We start from the raw sequence: 15,589 nt of genomic DNA on the forward strand, positions 1-15,589 counted from the left end.
TTTTTTTTTTTTAATGTGTATGAGTGTTTTGCCTGCTTGTATGTAGGTGCACCTCATGTGTGCCTGGTACCCATGGAGGCCAGATGAGGGTGCTAGATACCCTGGAACTGGAATTACAGGTGGTCACGAGCCATCATGTGGATGCTGGTAATTTAACTCAGGTCCTCTGCAAGAGCAGCAATTGCTCTAAACCACTGAGCTATCTCTTCAGTCCTGTGGCTATGGGTTTTTTTTGGTCTTTTTAAGACAGGGTCTCCCTGTAGCTCCAGCTGTCCTGGAACTATGTAGACCAGGCTGGCCTTGAACTCACAGAAATCCGCCTGCCTCTGCCTCTCGAGTGCTAGGATTAAAGGCCACCACGCCCAGAAACTGTTGCAGAACTAGACTAAGGGAGAGTCTGATTCTCAGCTAATAAGCATTCAGAAAAGGCTACTATGTAGTAGTTTTTGAGTTCCAGCCCTCTGTATCTTAGTTAAAGTAAGTTAGTAACTCGAGTTTTAAAGTACTAACTGTTAAATATCTACAATGATAATGTACCCATTAACACAAAGTCACTGATAAACTCTATCAAATTGCAAACCCAAGTGTCTTGTGTCACAGAACATGACAGGCGGGTCCTGGCCCCTCACTTTTCAGAAGGCAAAACTGATAGCTGACAGTAGCTGTCTTCCTAGGACACAGGACTGGGGAGTGATTAAAAGTTACTTCAAATGCTCCTCAACATTTGAAAGGCTAGTAAATCCCAGGCAGAGGCCCATGCCATACCTGTGCAGTCTCACAGAGCCCATGAGATCAATGACCTTCAGCTCACCCTTATGGTACCCTTCAGTTTTCATTTGCTCAAAAAGCACAGCAATCTTTTCATCTCCACCAGGCCATCTTCCCATGGTCCTGCCCTGTGCCCAGCAGGCAAGTGTCTCCCACCCTCGTCCCATTGCACTCTGAACACAGTTCATTAAGCATTTGTATAATGGGATGAGCTCAGGCTGAGTGAGCTGCACTGAATTTCACATTTGAAATGAAAGTGAAAAATCAATGGATGGATTCTGTGCTTGAATGAGATTTCGATGTCCTAGATCCCAGGGTAGGGTGGGGAGGGGTGGGGGTCCCTGGTCACCTGGAGCCCCACAGTCGCAGCACACATCATTGCCCGTCATCTTCTGCACCTCCGAGATGATCTCCTTGGTCAGTTCCTGGACAATGTTATTTTCCCCAGTATTGTCATCTCCCTTGAAAGCATTGTTCAAAGCTTCTTCCTTGCTGTTCTGCAGCACAGACATCCATCTAGACAAAGAGAAGAAGGTGTTACCTAGCAGAACAACACCCATTCCCACCCCTGATCCCATCTTCATGATACTTACATCTGACATTCCTGTTCATCTTCTGCTTGAAAGTGGTATGTCCTGTCATCTGCACAGCAAGGGGAAACATCACTGTGAGGCTGAGTAGTCCACACACAATTCCCAAGAAAATTAAAATTAACCTCAGGAATAATGTGAGCTCTTTACCAGGAAATTTGTGATTTACATAAAATCAAGCAGTCCCTTCTGCCCCTCAAATGTGTGCTGGCCTCAGTAATTGCGACTTTATAATGAAAAGTAATCTACCTGCCCTACTCTCCCCATTCAAGCCTAAAAGATGCTGTTTCCAGAAACTGACACTAATTAACAGAAATTAATGGCCCTGTGTGTACATGTGTGTGTGTGTGTGTACAGTATCAATTATGTCAATTATGTGCTATTTCTGTGTGTACGGGGTGTATATGTGTGTGTGTGCGAGCAGTATCAATTATGTCAATTATGTGCTATTTGTGCCACAAATGCATAACGTCAGCTCAATCATGAGAAAACATTGGAGAAATCTAACATGATGAGCATATTACAACAAAACTGATCAGTATTCTTTGGAAGATATAAAGATCAGGACAGAAGAGGGCAGTCTGCAGAAATGTTAGACTTCTGGGGGCCAAGATAAAATAAGGACTAAGTCCTGCAGGAGATCTTGGGGCAGAAAACTGGTGAGCTACAGGTGAGATTTTCAGTGAGCAGCGCCATGCCCATGTTTCTTCCCTCAATGTGCAATTCTCCTTGCAATATGAACTGGCTAAATATACTTAGAAAAGTGCACTAGGGGAAGCTGGATGGGGACATCTAGAAAGTCTGTGCACAGAATCAGGCAAAAAGCAAAGTAAAAGAGAAAAACCAAACCTGATAAGAGAAGAAAAGGGAGGTATAACCTTTGCAGATGGCAGAGGTTTGTTGACAAACATCAATTCTTTTCTTGGTGACACAATAAACATGTATAACCCGAAAAAGTGAGCAGAGGGCTGGCGAGAGGGCTCAGCAAGAAAGATGCTTGCCACCAAACCTGATGACTTGAGGTTCAATCCCTAGAACACACACACACACACACACACACACACACACGCACGCACACACACACACACACACACAATTGTTAACAAAAATACAGGGCTGGAAAGATGACTCAACAGTCATCAAGAGGACAGGCTCCTCCTGTAGAGAACCCAGGCTCAAATTCCAGTACCTACATTATGGCTAATAACTGCCCATAACTCCAGTTCCATAACTGAAGCCTTCTTACTTCTGCAGGCACTGCACAACATGGGTACATTTACATACATGCAGGGCCTTGCACAAAGCATTCCCACTAGATGCTCTAGGGAGTTGGGCATTTTGAAAATCTGCTGGGTTAAAAACTGAGTAAGACTGGAATTCATTTCACATACCTTCCTAGGTCCCCACTCCCCCAGGCCAAGCAGGGAAGAGGGTAAGATATTTCCAAAGATGACCAAAGACTCTGCATGTCCACAAAAGCAAACAGTGCCTGCAGCCAGACTCACAGAGCACCCTAGGCTCATTGCCTCTTGAGGACGTTCATATGTATTAGGCTGCAACAAAGACATGTCTGTCTGGATTGATGCTCTGGGGCAAAGCCAGTCTCATAAAACTAGCCACTTCCCCCACATTCCCCAATTGTTACAGGATGTAACAATTCACACCTAACAGGAGTTCTTATGCACTTACTATGCACACTCCTCCTGGTGTCTGACATCGAGAATGTGTGGGCAGAAAACTCTGCAGCAGCTGCTTCTGCACCTCTGGTATTTGCTGGGGCCCTACCAGCCATACTGAAGGTAACTAGGGGTAGCTGAGGGAGGTATTGTACCTGTCTCAGTATGGTGCACAAAGCTCAGTTAGCCACCAAGTGCTGTTCAGTTGCCCAAGGGCACTTACACCTAGGGTACCGTGCAGCATGTAATGGGCTTCTATTTCAGAAAAAAAGGGCCCCAACCCCTCTACTCCAGCCACCAGCAGACATCTCATATTACACCATCAAGTTTTCTCCCTTTAACTTCTGCTGCTATCTAGAGGCAGATAACCCAACAGTGATCACGTTATAAACTATGGTCGAGGCTCAGCATTTTACATTGTGAATGAATGTGAATCTGAGAGCAAGCTTTGTTGGATATGTGAACCTACTACACTGAGGGGTAGGGACCTTGGAGCAGCATAATCTTTGTGTCTGTGTGCTATATGAGAGGGGTACACATGCAAAAGCCAGAGATGCCCTGTTCTGACATTCTGCCTTATTCCCTTGAAATAGGCTCTCTCACTGAACATGGAGTGATGCTGGTGGCCAGGAAGCCCCAGCAAGCCTCCTGTCTCTATTCTCCACCCCCCACCACCACCAGTGCTGGGGTTACAGGTACACACATAGCCATAACCAACTTTTTACAAAGGTGCAAAGGATTTGAACTCAGGTCCTTGGACTTGTACAGCAAGTGCTCTTACACACTGAGTCATCTCCTCAGGCCAGCATAAAGGATTATAGTCCCCTAGTGTTTCCCTACTTCATACTGCTCAGTCCTCCCTGCACCTAAATGCAGAGGGCCTGTGAAATGAAACCTGAGGAGGAACAGAAGCTATGCACGCAGAGTGGAGATGGCATCACTGACCTTGTTCATTTGTTATATATCTTGGCTCACATCACAGTGCCTCCCAGGCCTCAATAATACAGTCAGCAGAATAAATCAGCACACAGGGGGCATTCCACCTGCCTACTCCCCTCAGGCCAGTGCTTTCTATAAACACAACTGCTATGCTAAATCACTGATGTGATTCAGAGTGGAGACTGGCCCATCCTTCCCCAAACTGTAACCAAGTCACATGCAAAGACTGAAGACAAAAGGTATTTATCATATTTTCCTTGAAACATCATGAGCCCTTCTCTTTTCTTTTTCAGAAGGGGGTGCTGAGCAAACATTTGCTGTAGTTGTTGGTTCCATGGTAATTCCTTTGTGTAACCACAAAGATGAAAAGTATATAGAAACAGACTAATTTTGTGGTGAGAAAGACAAACAATCAAAAAAAACAACCCTGGGCTGGAGAGATGGTTCAGTGGTTAAGAACACTGGCTGTTCTTACAGAACACCCAGGTTTGAATCCCAGCACCCACATGGCAGTAAACAACTGTCCGTAACTCCAATTCCAGAGGATCTGACAGCCTCTTCTGTCCTCTACAGGCATTGCACGACACGGGTGCACTTACCTACATGCAGGCCAATACACACATACACATAAAAATAATAAAGTATTTAAAAAAAAAAAAAACCCAAGGGCTTTATTGACAACCTAATCATTTCTATTTACAGCATTTCTAAAATTCCATTTATTATATTTATGTTTAGGGTGAAGCAGGGGCTTGTGTGCACCACGGCAAATGTGTAGAGGTCAGGAGTCAATTCTCTCCTACCATGTGGGTTCCAGGGATAGAACTTAAATCGTCAGGCTTGGCAGCAAGGACCTTTACCTGCTGAGCCATCTCACTAGCCCCCATATGTAGCATTTTTAGTATCACATAAATAAATTATAGAAGCTTCTGACAACAAAATTATCCTTTAGGGCTGCAAAATTTTAAACTGAGGCTCATCTACTACAATCTACTTATTTGCCAACAGGAGAGTTAAAGTTCAGAGTAGAGAGGGGAGCTCTGGGTTTATAGAGCCCATGGAGTAGGGCTTAAAGGCCAATCCTAACCCAAGGAACTAGCAAGCCACCAACCACCAGGTAGGTCACTTAAAAACAGGGTTTCAGGACGGGCATGGTGGCGCATGCCTTTAATCCCAGCACTTAGGAGGCAGAGGCAGGCGGATCTCTGTGAGTTCGAGACCAGCCTGGTCCAGGACAGCTGAGGCTACAGGGAGACCCTGTCTCAAAAAGAACCAAAACCAAAAACCCCCCAAAAACCTAGGGTTTTACCATGTAGCACAGGCTGGCCCCAAACTCACAATCCTCCTACCTCAGTTTTCCAAGTGCTGGGTTTACAGACCTACACATACCCCCATCTGGCTCAAGACCAATTCTTCAAAAGGCTGATTGATGCCCAACAGGAACACTTAAAATAAGCATTCCATGATGCAATCTCAAAAAGAACCTTACGTGAGATGAGGTCAAAACACTTCTTCTCCTCAGGGTTGGTCTTCACCTGGCAGGTCAACAGGTTGAGTTTAGCAGGTGGCCGGTTAGCCTGTTTAAAAGCAAATAAAAATAAGGAATGAGTGGGAAGGAATGGGAGATGGTCCTTTGTCAGTGCTCAGGAAAACACAGCCAGAGCAGACTTCTTACTAGGTTATAAAGACAGCATTCAGAGGCAGGATGCACAAAAAGGCATGCTGGGGATCCCTGAGTATCAGTTCCACAAGAAACAGAACTGCTGCCATCCCTGCCAGGGCATACATGGGGGTCTATACAATGCATCTGGACAAGGGGAAGAACAGGGTCAGTATCTAGTTTGGTGGTAATGGACCCACTGAGATCAAAATGCTACAGGGATGAAGCCCTGAAACACTGGGCTCTGATTTCTAGAGGCAGCACAGGAGGATGGCTGGGTAGGCTTGAGCACCCAGCTCCATTTCTAGAGGTTTTAAAGGCATTTTTTTTTCTAAGTGGAAATCTTACTTCCAGGAAAAGTAATTTGGCACAGAGGAAGGAGGAAGTGGGTCAGAGAAGTCATTACTATACTTTCTGAAATAACAGCAGGTAACAAATTCACAATCCTAAATGCCATCCATCACTGTCACTTAAGTTTCAACAGAATACACTCATACACTCATAACCCACATACAAAAGACCATAACATACTTTATTGGTTTAAAAGACAGAGGGTAGAGGTTGGAGAGATGGCTCAACAGTTAAGAATGCTTGCTACAGGACAAGGGTTCAATTTGCAGCACTTATTAATCCAGAGACATATCTGCACCTATGACTGGGCAGGCCTGGGAGATCCTCTTGCATTCACAGACCTGGGTGCTTACCACTAACTTTACAGAGCTGAAGGTAGAGTAGTCTCAATTAAAATGGGACCAATCTGTGCAGCTTGTGAAATCTAGAAACACATAAATTAGATGAACAGGTCTGTCCAACACTCTCCTGGTTCACACCTCTATTTCTCTTATCTGCTACGCAGTCATCACTGGATAGTCTCTAACTCATCCACAGTCAATATTAGAAGAAATCATACTGCCTAATTCTGCAAACCTGAGAGTTCTGCAAGTTAAAACACCGCTGATTTTGGATCTTCACCAAGATCACTGGCTGGTCCAGGAACCAATATTTACACATTTCTACAATGGTAACCGCCCCCCCAACCCCAACACTTCAACCAGCCACTGTGACATGGGCATATGGCTGATGTAACATCTGTACACTTTTTGTGACTTTCCAGTTTTTAGGGATACTTCTAGACTGTGGTGTTCACTAAGTGTTAGCCTCATGAACAGTCAAAAGAAGTAGTACCCTGGGGTGAATGCAAAAGCCCTTTATCGGACAAGACAATGACTTTTTAAAAGAAGAGCTACATTTATTGGTCTGTTACCAGTATGTGCTTACATGAATCAGGCACTGTTGGAAACATTTTTCATAAATTAATTCACTCAACATTTCTAGCTGCCCTTTGAACAACTACTCCAACATTTAGATACAGACAGTGTAAACAAATGAAATCACTTGGTTGGGCTGTGCAGCGTGGGAGCTGGAAAGCAAGGGCTCCAACAAACCCATAGAGTTCCAGGCCCTTACTGCCACCCTCCCTGGCCTTCACATGACGGTATTCAAGGAAGGTGGTCATTCACATGGATTTTAAATTTGCCTTTATTTTTGAATTTCATACATGTATAAAATGAACTGTAATCATACCTACCCCCCATCCTCCCTCTAACTCCACATCTCCCCTACAACCTTCCCCCTCCCAACTTCATGCTTTGTTTTGTTTTTTTAAATAACCTGTCAAGTCCAGTAAGTATTGCCTGTAGGTGCATGGGTGTAGTGTCATCCACTGGAGCGTGGGCAATCTACCAGGGGCCACATCCTTAGAAAAGAATGATTTTCCTTCCCTCCCCTAGCAACTATCCACTGCCAATTGTAACTCAGTAAGGGGGGTGTGGGCTGGAAATCATCTACCCCTAGCTGGGATAGGGGCTGGCTAGATCTGGTATAGGTCTTGTGCAGATAACCACAGCTATTACCTGGACTCACTTTGACAGCCACAGTTGTAGTTATTACCCCCTCCCCTCTCTGAACCTCTAACTGCCGCCTTCCTTCCCCCGTGGCACTGCCATTCTTTAGGGAAGTAACTATCTTTGAAGGCAGACTTCTCATTTCACAGCAAACAAAAGCCAAATACAGAAAAGGATCCAGTGCCTTCATCTGAACTAGGAATTATGAGGCTACAAATGTGGCTACATATTAAAGATGACAGCCATAAGAAGGGTCCACAGAAACACAGTGAGCAATCTTAAGCACTACCTGCTTTCCCAAGTTTCACTTTAATAACAGCTTGCTATTTGTTCATTCGGATTATTAGCTAACAGCAAAGTTGTGAGGCAATTTATGAGAGAATGTTCTATCCATTAAATCCCTTCTTGGCTGCAATTTGGAAAAGAGTGTTATTATTCAATTTAGCTAGAGAGCAAGTTTATCTCCTTCCCAAGGTAGTCCACATTCCTCAAGAACCTAACTGGAAAAACCCTGGTTTAGTAGAAAACTCAACAAGCAGGGAAAAATCCTTTAACTTAAAAGTTTGCTATGAGAGCAGACGGTATTGCTGATTCTCCATTTAATCATGCTTTTCTACTTTTTATCAACTTCTCAGGCTTTTAAAAGGTACAGATGGGGGGCTAGAGAGATGGCTCAGCAGTTAAGAACACTGACTGTTCTTGCAATCTGTCTTGGAATCTTGTGTTTGATTCCCAGCACCCACATGGCAGCAAACAACTGTGTAACTCCAGTTCCAGGGGATCCAACAGCCTCTTCTGTCCTCCGCAGGCATCACACGACATGGGTGCACTTACATACATGCAGGCATAACACTCTTACACATAAAATAAAAATAATGGATGGACAGGTGTGTGCCATAGAGATTTAACCTAAGGCTTCACACTTCCATTGAGTCCTTAAAAAGCTTTTAAAATACAAACCTATACTCTTCTTCCCACACGAATAATGATTATTTTCAAAAATTGGCCTAAAAGTCAGTGGACAACTCTTCCAGCATAACATAGTCCCTAAGCCTTGGGTGGGAGGCAGTTCTGGGAGCTTGGCAAAGAGGACCCCTAATTAGAGCATTTATCCTAAGAATTACTCCTCCCAGTGCCAGAAACACAACTTGCTGTGGCAATACCCACGTGAACTCACACTGCATCCATCCTAGATAGTACTCTCTCCCCCCTCCTGGAGTACAGAGTACAGCAATTTCACTTCCCAGAGGCTGCCAGCTTCCTGGGAAGGGTCTTCCTGATAGTACAAGCATGCCCAGTGGGCTTCCACTTCCTATGGACTCTATTCCTGGCTGTGTGCCAGGTGCTGCTCTTAGATCCCCGCTCTCAAACCTGTCTGGAAACCTGCCCTTTTATCCTGATGGCAAACTAAACTAGCACACTCAGGAGCTGCTGGCAAAATGGGCAAGCTACACAGGAGTCAGATCAAAACCCAAACAAGCAAACAATGCATGTCTCAACTTATGACTCAGTTCTCTCTCTCTCAGCCTGCATCATTCATGTCTCCAACATGCAAACATGTAGGGTGCAGGAACATGGAGGGCTGTTCAGGATTCTGACTTCCAGGGCTTAGAGAACACCACACACACACACACACACACACACACACACACACACACACACGCACGCATGCACAGAGAGCAAGAGCGAGAGCGAGAGCGAGAGCAAGAGCGAGAGCGAGAGCGAGAGCAAGAGAGAGAGAGAGAGAGAGAGAGAGAGAGAGGAACACTCAGCACTGGAAGGTAAAAAAGAAAAGCAAGCTACCAGGTTCTTCCAAGGCCATAGGGTGAGGGCTGCTGAGCTGGGGCCCACCTGTCACCCCTGCAGCCAGAAATGGCTGCTAATGGCAAGATGAGGCATCCCTCCTGAAATGGAGGTCCCTGGAGAGGGATCCCCTCAAAGTACACAGCTTTTATTAAATATGCACAGTGTGTAAATTGGCTGTCAGCTTCCTAGTAAAGCTAGATAAAACTGCTACTGCCCTGAAACAGGGGCAACCTATCAAAATTTAAAGAAAAGTAAGTCTCATGTCTTTGGGGAGGAAACTGGAACACTGGAAGTGACTCAAAGTCAATTATACTGCCAGCAAGGAATCACCAGGCCTGTTCTCCCCCATTGCTGGGGGAAGTGGAGGCCCTATGCCTCAGGGACCTCAAGCAATCAAATGTGTCTGTGACATGGGAGCTTTAACTGCATAACAGGACACTTGGCCTTATTTTACAATGGTGTCTGCATGGAGGCAGTACTCATGAGTTAAAGTAATGGACAAAAAAAGTGAACCACAGCATCACAGGGGATTAGACCAGTTAGGGAAACCCAACCATCTCCTGTCAAACATTCTTCATCTTAAAGATGCAATACGGTTAAATATATTTGCTTCTCTTAGTCTAGAGCACTCAGACCTTCCCCAACCTTGTATATCTAGGGGAAAGAAGAGCACATCAAAATCCAAACTCAAGGCTCAGGAGTAAGCGGTGATCACATGACCCGTAACCAGTGCAAGGCTGGGTTATAGAAAAAGAAGGATCACCTTTATTCACTCAGTCCAGAGACAAAGTCAGTCCCTTTGGCAGGGATAACTGAGACCACTACAAACTAGACTTGGTATATGGCAGTTCCAGTCTCTCTCCCTCCCTTAATGGAATCATCAAAAGTAAAAGAGATAACACACACACACACACACACACACACACACACGCACACACACACACACACGCACACCACCACCACCACCACCACCATCACACAATTCTTGCTTAGGTGACATCTTTCATGTGGGGCTTTCTTTTGTTACTCCAAAGTGCTGATAAGGTCTGGTTCTCAGGACCTCTTTCTCTCACAAAACTATGGGATGGGAAAAGGAAGAACAAGACAGAGACCCAGGTTCTCATCAGCACCCACACTCATGACTGAGGTTGCTGGTGTGTATGAGAGTGGTGCCTGTGCTCAGAGAAGAGAAACTTGCCCGCCATCTGCTTTCTCATTACCCATTGTCAACAAAGGCAACCAACTTGGCCTTGAGACAGCCCCAAACCTATCTACCAGCCTCTGTGGTTTTCATCAGCTCCAGTCACTCCAGAGATGACATGCCTAGTGTCCCTGTGGAAAAGAACACTGTGGAATGAAGGACTGTGACAGAGTTCCTGGTTCCTGAAAACTAGTGAGTGATTTTATTCTCACTGCTTTTTCCATAAGCCCAACATAGAGGGCTCAGTTTTTGCTGCATAGGTTCTTTCAAATAGGATGACAAAAAGAAAAAAATTAAGTTGGGTATAGTATGTGAAATTTCTGTAATAAAGTTGTTAAATTCTCTCTCTTTTTTTTTTTATTTTTTTATTTTTCTGGATTTCTGACTCCAGGAATTCTGACCATTTGAAAGACTTTCCCTGTAATGGAAACTAAAAATCTTCCTAAGTAGGATGTCAAGGATGAAGGTAGCTGGGGCAGCTAGCTGCTTCATGGTTTCTGGAAGTGAAAAGCTTCTAGACAAGGGTAACCTGAGTGATCAGTTTCTACAAAGCCATGAGATATAACCAAGCTCCACAAGACCAAAGAACACACCCAGGGCCCTAGTTCTCAAAGAAGGTCTTCAAAATGCAACCTCACTACAGCAATACACGTAGAATGGCTGTGTCTTCTGACATCACTAAGTCTCACAACATAGACTTCATCCAACTACCCACAGCAAAGATCATGAATTAAAACAGATACTCACGGTGCCATGGGATATGGTCAGGAAGCCATTTTTAACAGAACACTTCCTTTTCTGCCATACTTTTCGGATCCTTTTGGAAAAGTAGGAAAAAATGACAAGACTTTAGCCATCGAACACAGACAGCGAACATACATTTCAATTCTAGCACTTAGTACACTGGTCACCTACCCATCGCTTTTCTTGTACAAGTTTCCATTCCGCTCTGTTCCATGTTCCTTGTTTCCCTGAGGCTGATGCAAGCTATAAGCTGTACTCTGGCGAAGTTGTGAGTCCTAAAATTTGGTCAAGAAACTGCTTTTTAATACATTTATTATCTATGTTCCAGTTTTCAAAAATAAAGTACATAAGCTGGGCGTGGTGGTGCACACCTTTAGTCCCAGCACTAGAGAGGCAGAGGCAGGTGGATCTCTGTGAGATGGAGGCCAACTTAAGTCTACATAGGGAGTTCAAGGGAGGCTGGGCCTATAGGGAGACCCTGAATCAAAAAACAAAAAACAAAAAGCAAAACAAAACAAGAAGTACATAAAAGAAATTCCTAAATATTTTTTAATTATAAAATTTCTTCTCACACACTAAAATCCCTATATAAGAAACCATAAATGCCAGCCGGACATGGTGGTACATGCCTTTGATCCCAGGACTCAGGAGGCAAAGGCAAGTAGATCTCTTTGAGTTCAAGGCCAGCCTGGTCTATATAGTGAGTTACAGGCCAGCTGGGGCTACAGGGAGACCCTGTCTCAAAAAGACAAAAAATGAAATGAAAAGAAAAGAAAAGAAAAGATAAGGCCATCCATCAAGTGGGAGAAGGAAATGCCAAAACTCAGCATTCCTCTCATGTGGAAGACCTGGGGTTCTACCCCTAGCTCCAACCCCGACCCCAAATCAGTATTTCCAAATTGGTTTTAATGAACCACCTTGGGGATGACAGGTCTTAAGTTTGTTGTGAGCTTTATGGCCCCAGTGATGCTAGGATCTCAGGAAGGTGCTGTGATATGCTGAAAACAGTCACCGCTTTCAAAGCAACACAAAACCATCCTCTACCTCTTGCTATGGAGAAGCAATTTATACTTTCTACCTCAGTTTCGTTCTTGGACAACAGGAAAACAACACCCAGTAAGATGGTAAACACAACAAGGACTAAATATAGTCACATATGTAACTACCTGGTATAAGCAAGATCAGCCAAATGTTTCCTTTCTCACCTTGTCATTATCATGGGGCAGGGCACAGCACTAATCCTAACTGTTCCAACCCTGACCCGTTCAAACAAACCAAGCCTGTAGGAAGGATACCACTATCAGAGGGAAGGGCATCACATGCTCAGTTGAGACTCAGTGTGCGTCTACACCATGGCAAACTCCAGCCTGTGGATTTTTGAAGGCAAGACCAGCACGAATTCCCCAGTCTAGTGACGAGCCCTGGCAGGTGTTCAGCTGGTATTTAACAATAGAAATCAAAGGCTGGAGAGATGATTCAGCAGTTAAGAGCACTGGCTGCTCTTGTAGAGGACTTGGGTTTAGTTCCCAGCACCCACATAGAGGCTAACAACAATTCTTAAGTCCAATTCCAGAGAATCAAATGTCCTCTTTGGCCTCCACAAACACTGCATGACATGGGTGCCCTTATATATGAGCAAAAAAACACTCATACACATAATTTTAGAATTATTTTTTTAAAAAACTGAAATCAGGGCTGGAGAGATGGCTCAGCGGTTAAGAGCATGGACTGCTCTCACAGAAGACCCAAGTTCGGATTCCAGCACCCACATGGCAGCTAACAACTGTCCATAACTCCAGTTCCAGGGGATCCGACAGCCTCTTCTGTCTTCTGCGGGCATTGCACAACACAGGTGCACTTACCTACATGCAGACAATACACGGAGACACATAATAAAAATAATAAATAAAATATTAAAAAACAACCCTGAAATCAGATGCCCCAAGCTAAAAGTAGAAGGAGCAACCAGTCAGTACTGGCTCTGGCAGACCCACAGGAAGCAAGCAGGGAGCGAGATGCCCACAAACATTCACAACTAAGTAAGAGCAGAGCAGAGGGAGACCTGCCTGTTTCTGTTTAATGTCAACTCCACCAAGCTAGTTCACTTCTACAGAAGCAACAGAGACTAGATGATATTAAGTGGTTTGCTCAAGGAGCCGAGCCTCTGAAAGCAAGAGCAGAGTATGGAAAGGAAATTCACCTCTGACATTACCAAAATGGATGGCCTCTGAGACTAGGGCCAAGCTCCATCCTGACAGCAAGCAGCCGGCCAACCCCACCAGAGAAACAAAGCCTGTGCCCAGACAACGAAGGAATTAATGTATGAAAAACGTAATCCAAAACAAACAGAGAATAAGAATCCTCCAGAACTGAGAAGTGAAAACCATAAGGAGAGACTAGAAGAGTCTTAAAGTGGAGAGAAAAACCAGTCATGAAAGAGAGGGCTATTCAAGGCAAAGAGGACAACACACAGAAGACAAGGAGACAAGGCGAGGGCAGAGTGAGGACTGTGCTTGTCATGCAGGGAAGAAGAGCCACACTGAGCTAGGAGGCAGAAGGCCAAGCTTGCTGGAGTCAGAGGACAGGCTCTAGCTCCAAGAGACAGTAAGCCATGTGGGTTCTTCCTAATTTGGAAAAGGGTTTTGTGGTTTTTACTTTAGGGGTCATACATAAGAAACCACTGCCTAATTTAAGGTCATGAAATTTACTCCTATAAATCTTTCAAGAGTTTTATACTTTCAACTTTTACACTTAGATGTTTGATCTATTTTGAGTTAATTTCAGATTATGGTGTAAGATAGGGGTTCAAATTCATCCTGTTGCTTGTGGGTTTTCAGTGAGCTGGGCACCACTCTTTCCCCTACCGTCTTGGCAAGCTCAGTGAAGGCTACTGACCACAGATGTCTGGGTTTATGTCTGGACTCAATGCTATCTAATGGATCTGCACATCTGTCCACACACTAACCCCACACTGGATCAGCTAACAGACCCGAGACAGCTAGCTAGGACAGTCTACAATCTTCTGACTTCAGAGAACTTCAGCTCACTCTGTGCTTCACTAGGATAGAAAAGAACAACCTGAGCCCTGATTCACTGTGTGGAAGCTGTTGAGGCTGGTTTACCAACACTGTATGGAGCCTCCAAGAGCTTTAGAAAGTCTACTCAGGTCATACTCCCTCTATCCTGTGGCATCCAGGAACTACCTGTGATCTTGACTTCTGTATAGCCTCTGGTTCTGCCAGCATAGTCTTCCCATATACGCAGTGGACTAAGAATTCGAAGTCCCCAAGAATGGGGAAAAGAAGGGCAGCCTAAATACATACATCACACACAGGTTCACCCACAAGCCCAAGTTGCCTGAGACTCTAGAGCATCACAGAAACTTAAACTGTGCCCATCTCTTAAAAAGTCACAATTGTGATTGATGAACTACCAAGGGAAGGGTCATCTTTGGAATCTTAAGGTTCTCTGCCATTAGGTCTTTGATGTCTACCTCATCTTAGACTCTTGGGGAATGGTGGGTGTGGGCACCCACATAAGTGCTGTGACTAAGAACAGCATCTCAATGAACATAGTCTCCTCTGTTAATAATTTCTTAGGACTCTGACACAACGTGTTAAAGTCCCATGACTCACCTAAAAGAGAGAGCAAGCTTATAGTGGAACAGATGAGGGTCCAAGTCCTGGATGAATGGTACCCAGTGACCCATCAGCAAGTGTGTATACCTTCTTCTCATATTCAACTTGTAAACATGGACTGACTCAACCTACCCCACAAGGTGGCTTAAGAATTCTTGGTCATAGCAGAGCGTAGCAGTGCACACTTTTGATCCCAGCACTCAGGAGGCAGAGGCAGGTAGATCTTTGTGAATTCAAGGTCATCCTGGTCTACATGGTAAGCTATAGGCTAGCCAGGGATACATACTGAGATCCTGTCTCAAAAAAAAAAAAAAAAGCTGGCTAGATGGTTCAGTAGAGAACTCGGGTTTGAATTCCAGCACCCACATGACAGCTAACAACTCATAGATATAAAATAAAACTAATAAATAAAAAATATTTTTTGGTCTTTTTGAAACAGGGTCTCCCTGTAGCCTTAGCTGGCCTGGAATTCACTATGTAGACCAGGCTGGTCTTGAACTCACAGAGATCCACCTATCCACCTGCCTCTGCCTCCCAAGTGGTGGGACTACAGGTGTGTGCTACCACGCCCAGATAAATAAAATATTTTTTTTTAAGAAAAGAATTCTTGCTCACATTTTGGGAAAAACTCTTGGTCACACTTGCTTGAAAAAATGTGATCAG

At 44.5% G+C, this 15,589-nt stretch overlaps 1 protein-coding gene across 4 annotated transcripts in view; it reads right to left on the reverse strand.

Annotated features, from left to right (window-relative positions):
- Asap2 (ArfGAP with SH3 domain, ankyrin repeat and PH domain 2) overlaps positions 1-15,589 on the reverse strand; it is a 183,959-nt gene that overhangs the window by 48,924 nt on the left and 119,446 nt on the right. For all 4 annotated transcript variants that reach the window (XM_008850139.3, XM_008850137.3, XM_008850138.3 and 1 more), the window contains 5 exons: positions 11,460-11,563; positions 11,292-11,361; positions 5,463-5,550; positions 1,362-1,410; positions 1,118-1,284 (listed from right to left, as the gene is read on the reverse strand). In XM_008850139.3, the coding sequence (XP_008848361.1) occupies positions 1,118-1,284; positions 1,362-1,410; positions 5,463-5,550; positions 11,292-11,361; positions 11,460-11,563 (478 nt within the window). The remainder of the gene's footprint in view (positions 1-1,117; positions 1,285-1,361; positions 1,411-5,462; positions 5,551-11,291; positions 11,362-11,459; positions 11,564-15,589) is intronic.

The sequence above is a fragment of the Nannospalax galili genome, unplaced genomic scaffold (assembly GCF_000622305.1).
Source record: "Nannospalax galili isolate Female #2095 unplaced genomic scaffold, S.galili_v1.0 scaffold100, whole genome shotgun sequence".
Classification (NCBI taxonomy): domain Eukaryota; kingdom Metazoa; phylum Chordata; class Mammalia; order Rodentia; family Spalacidae; genus Nannospalax; species Nannospalax galili.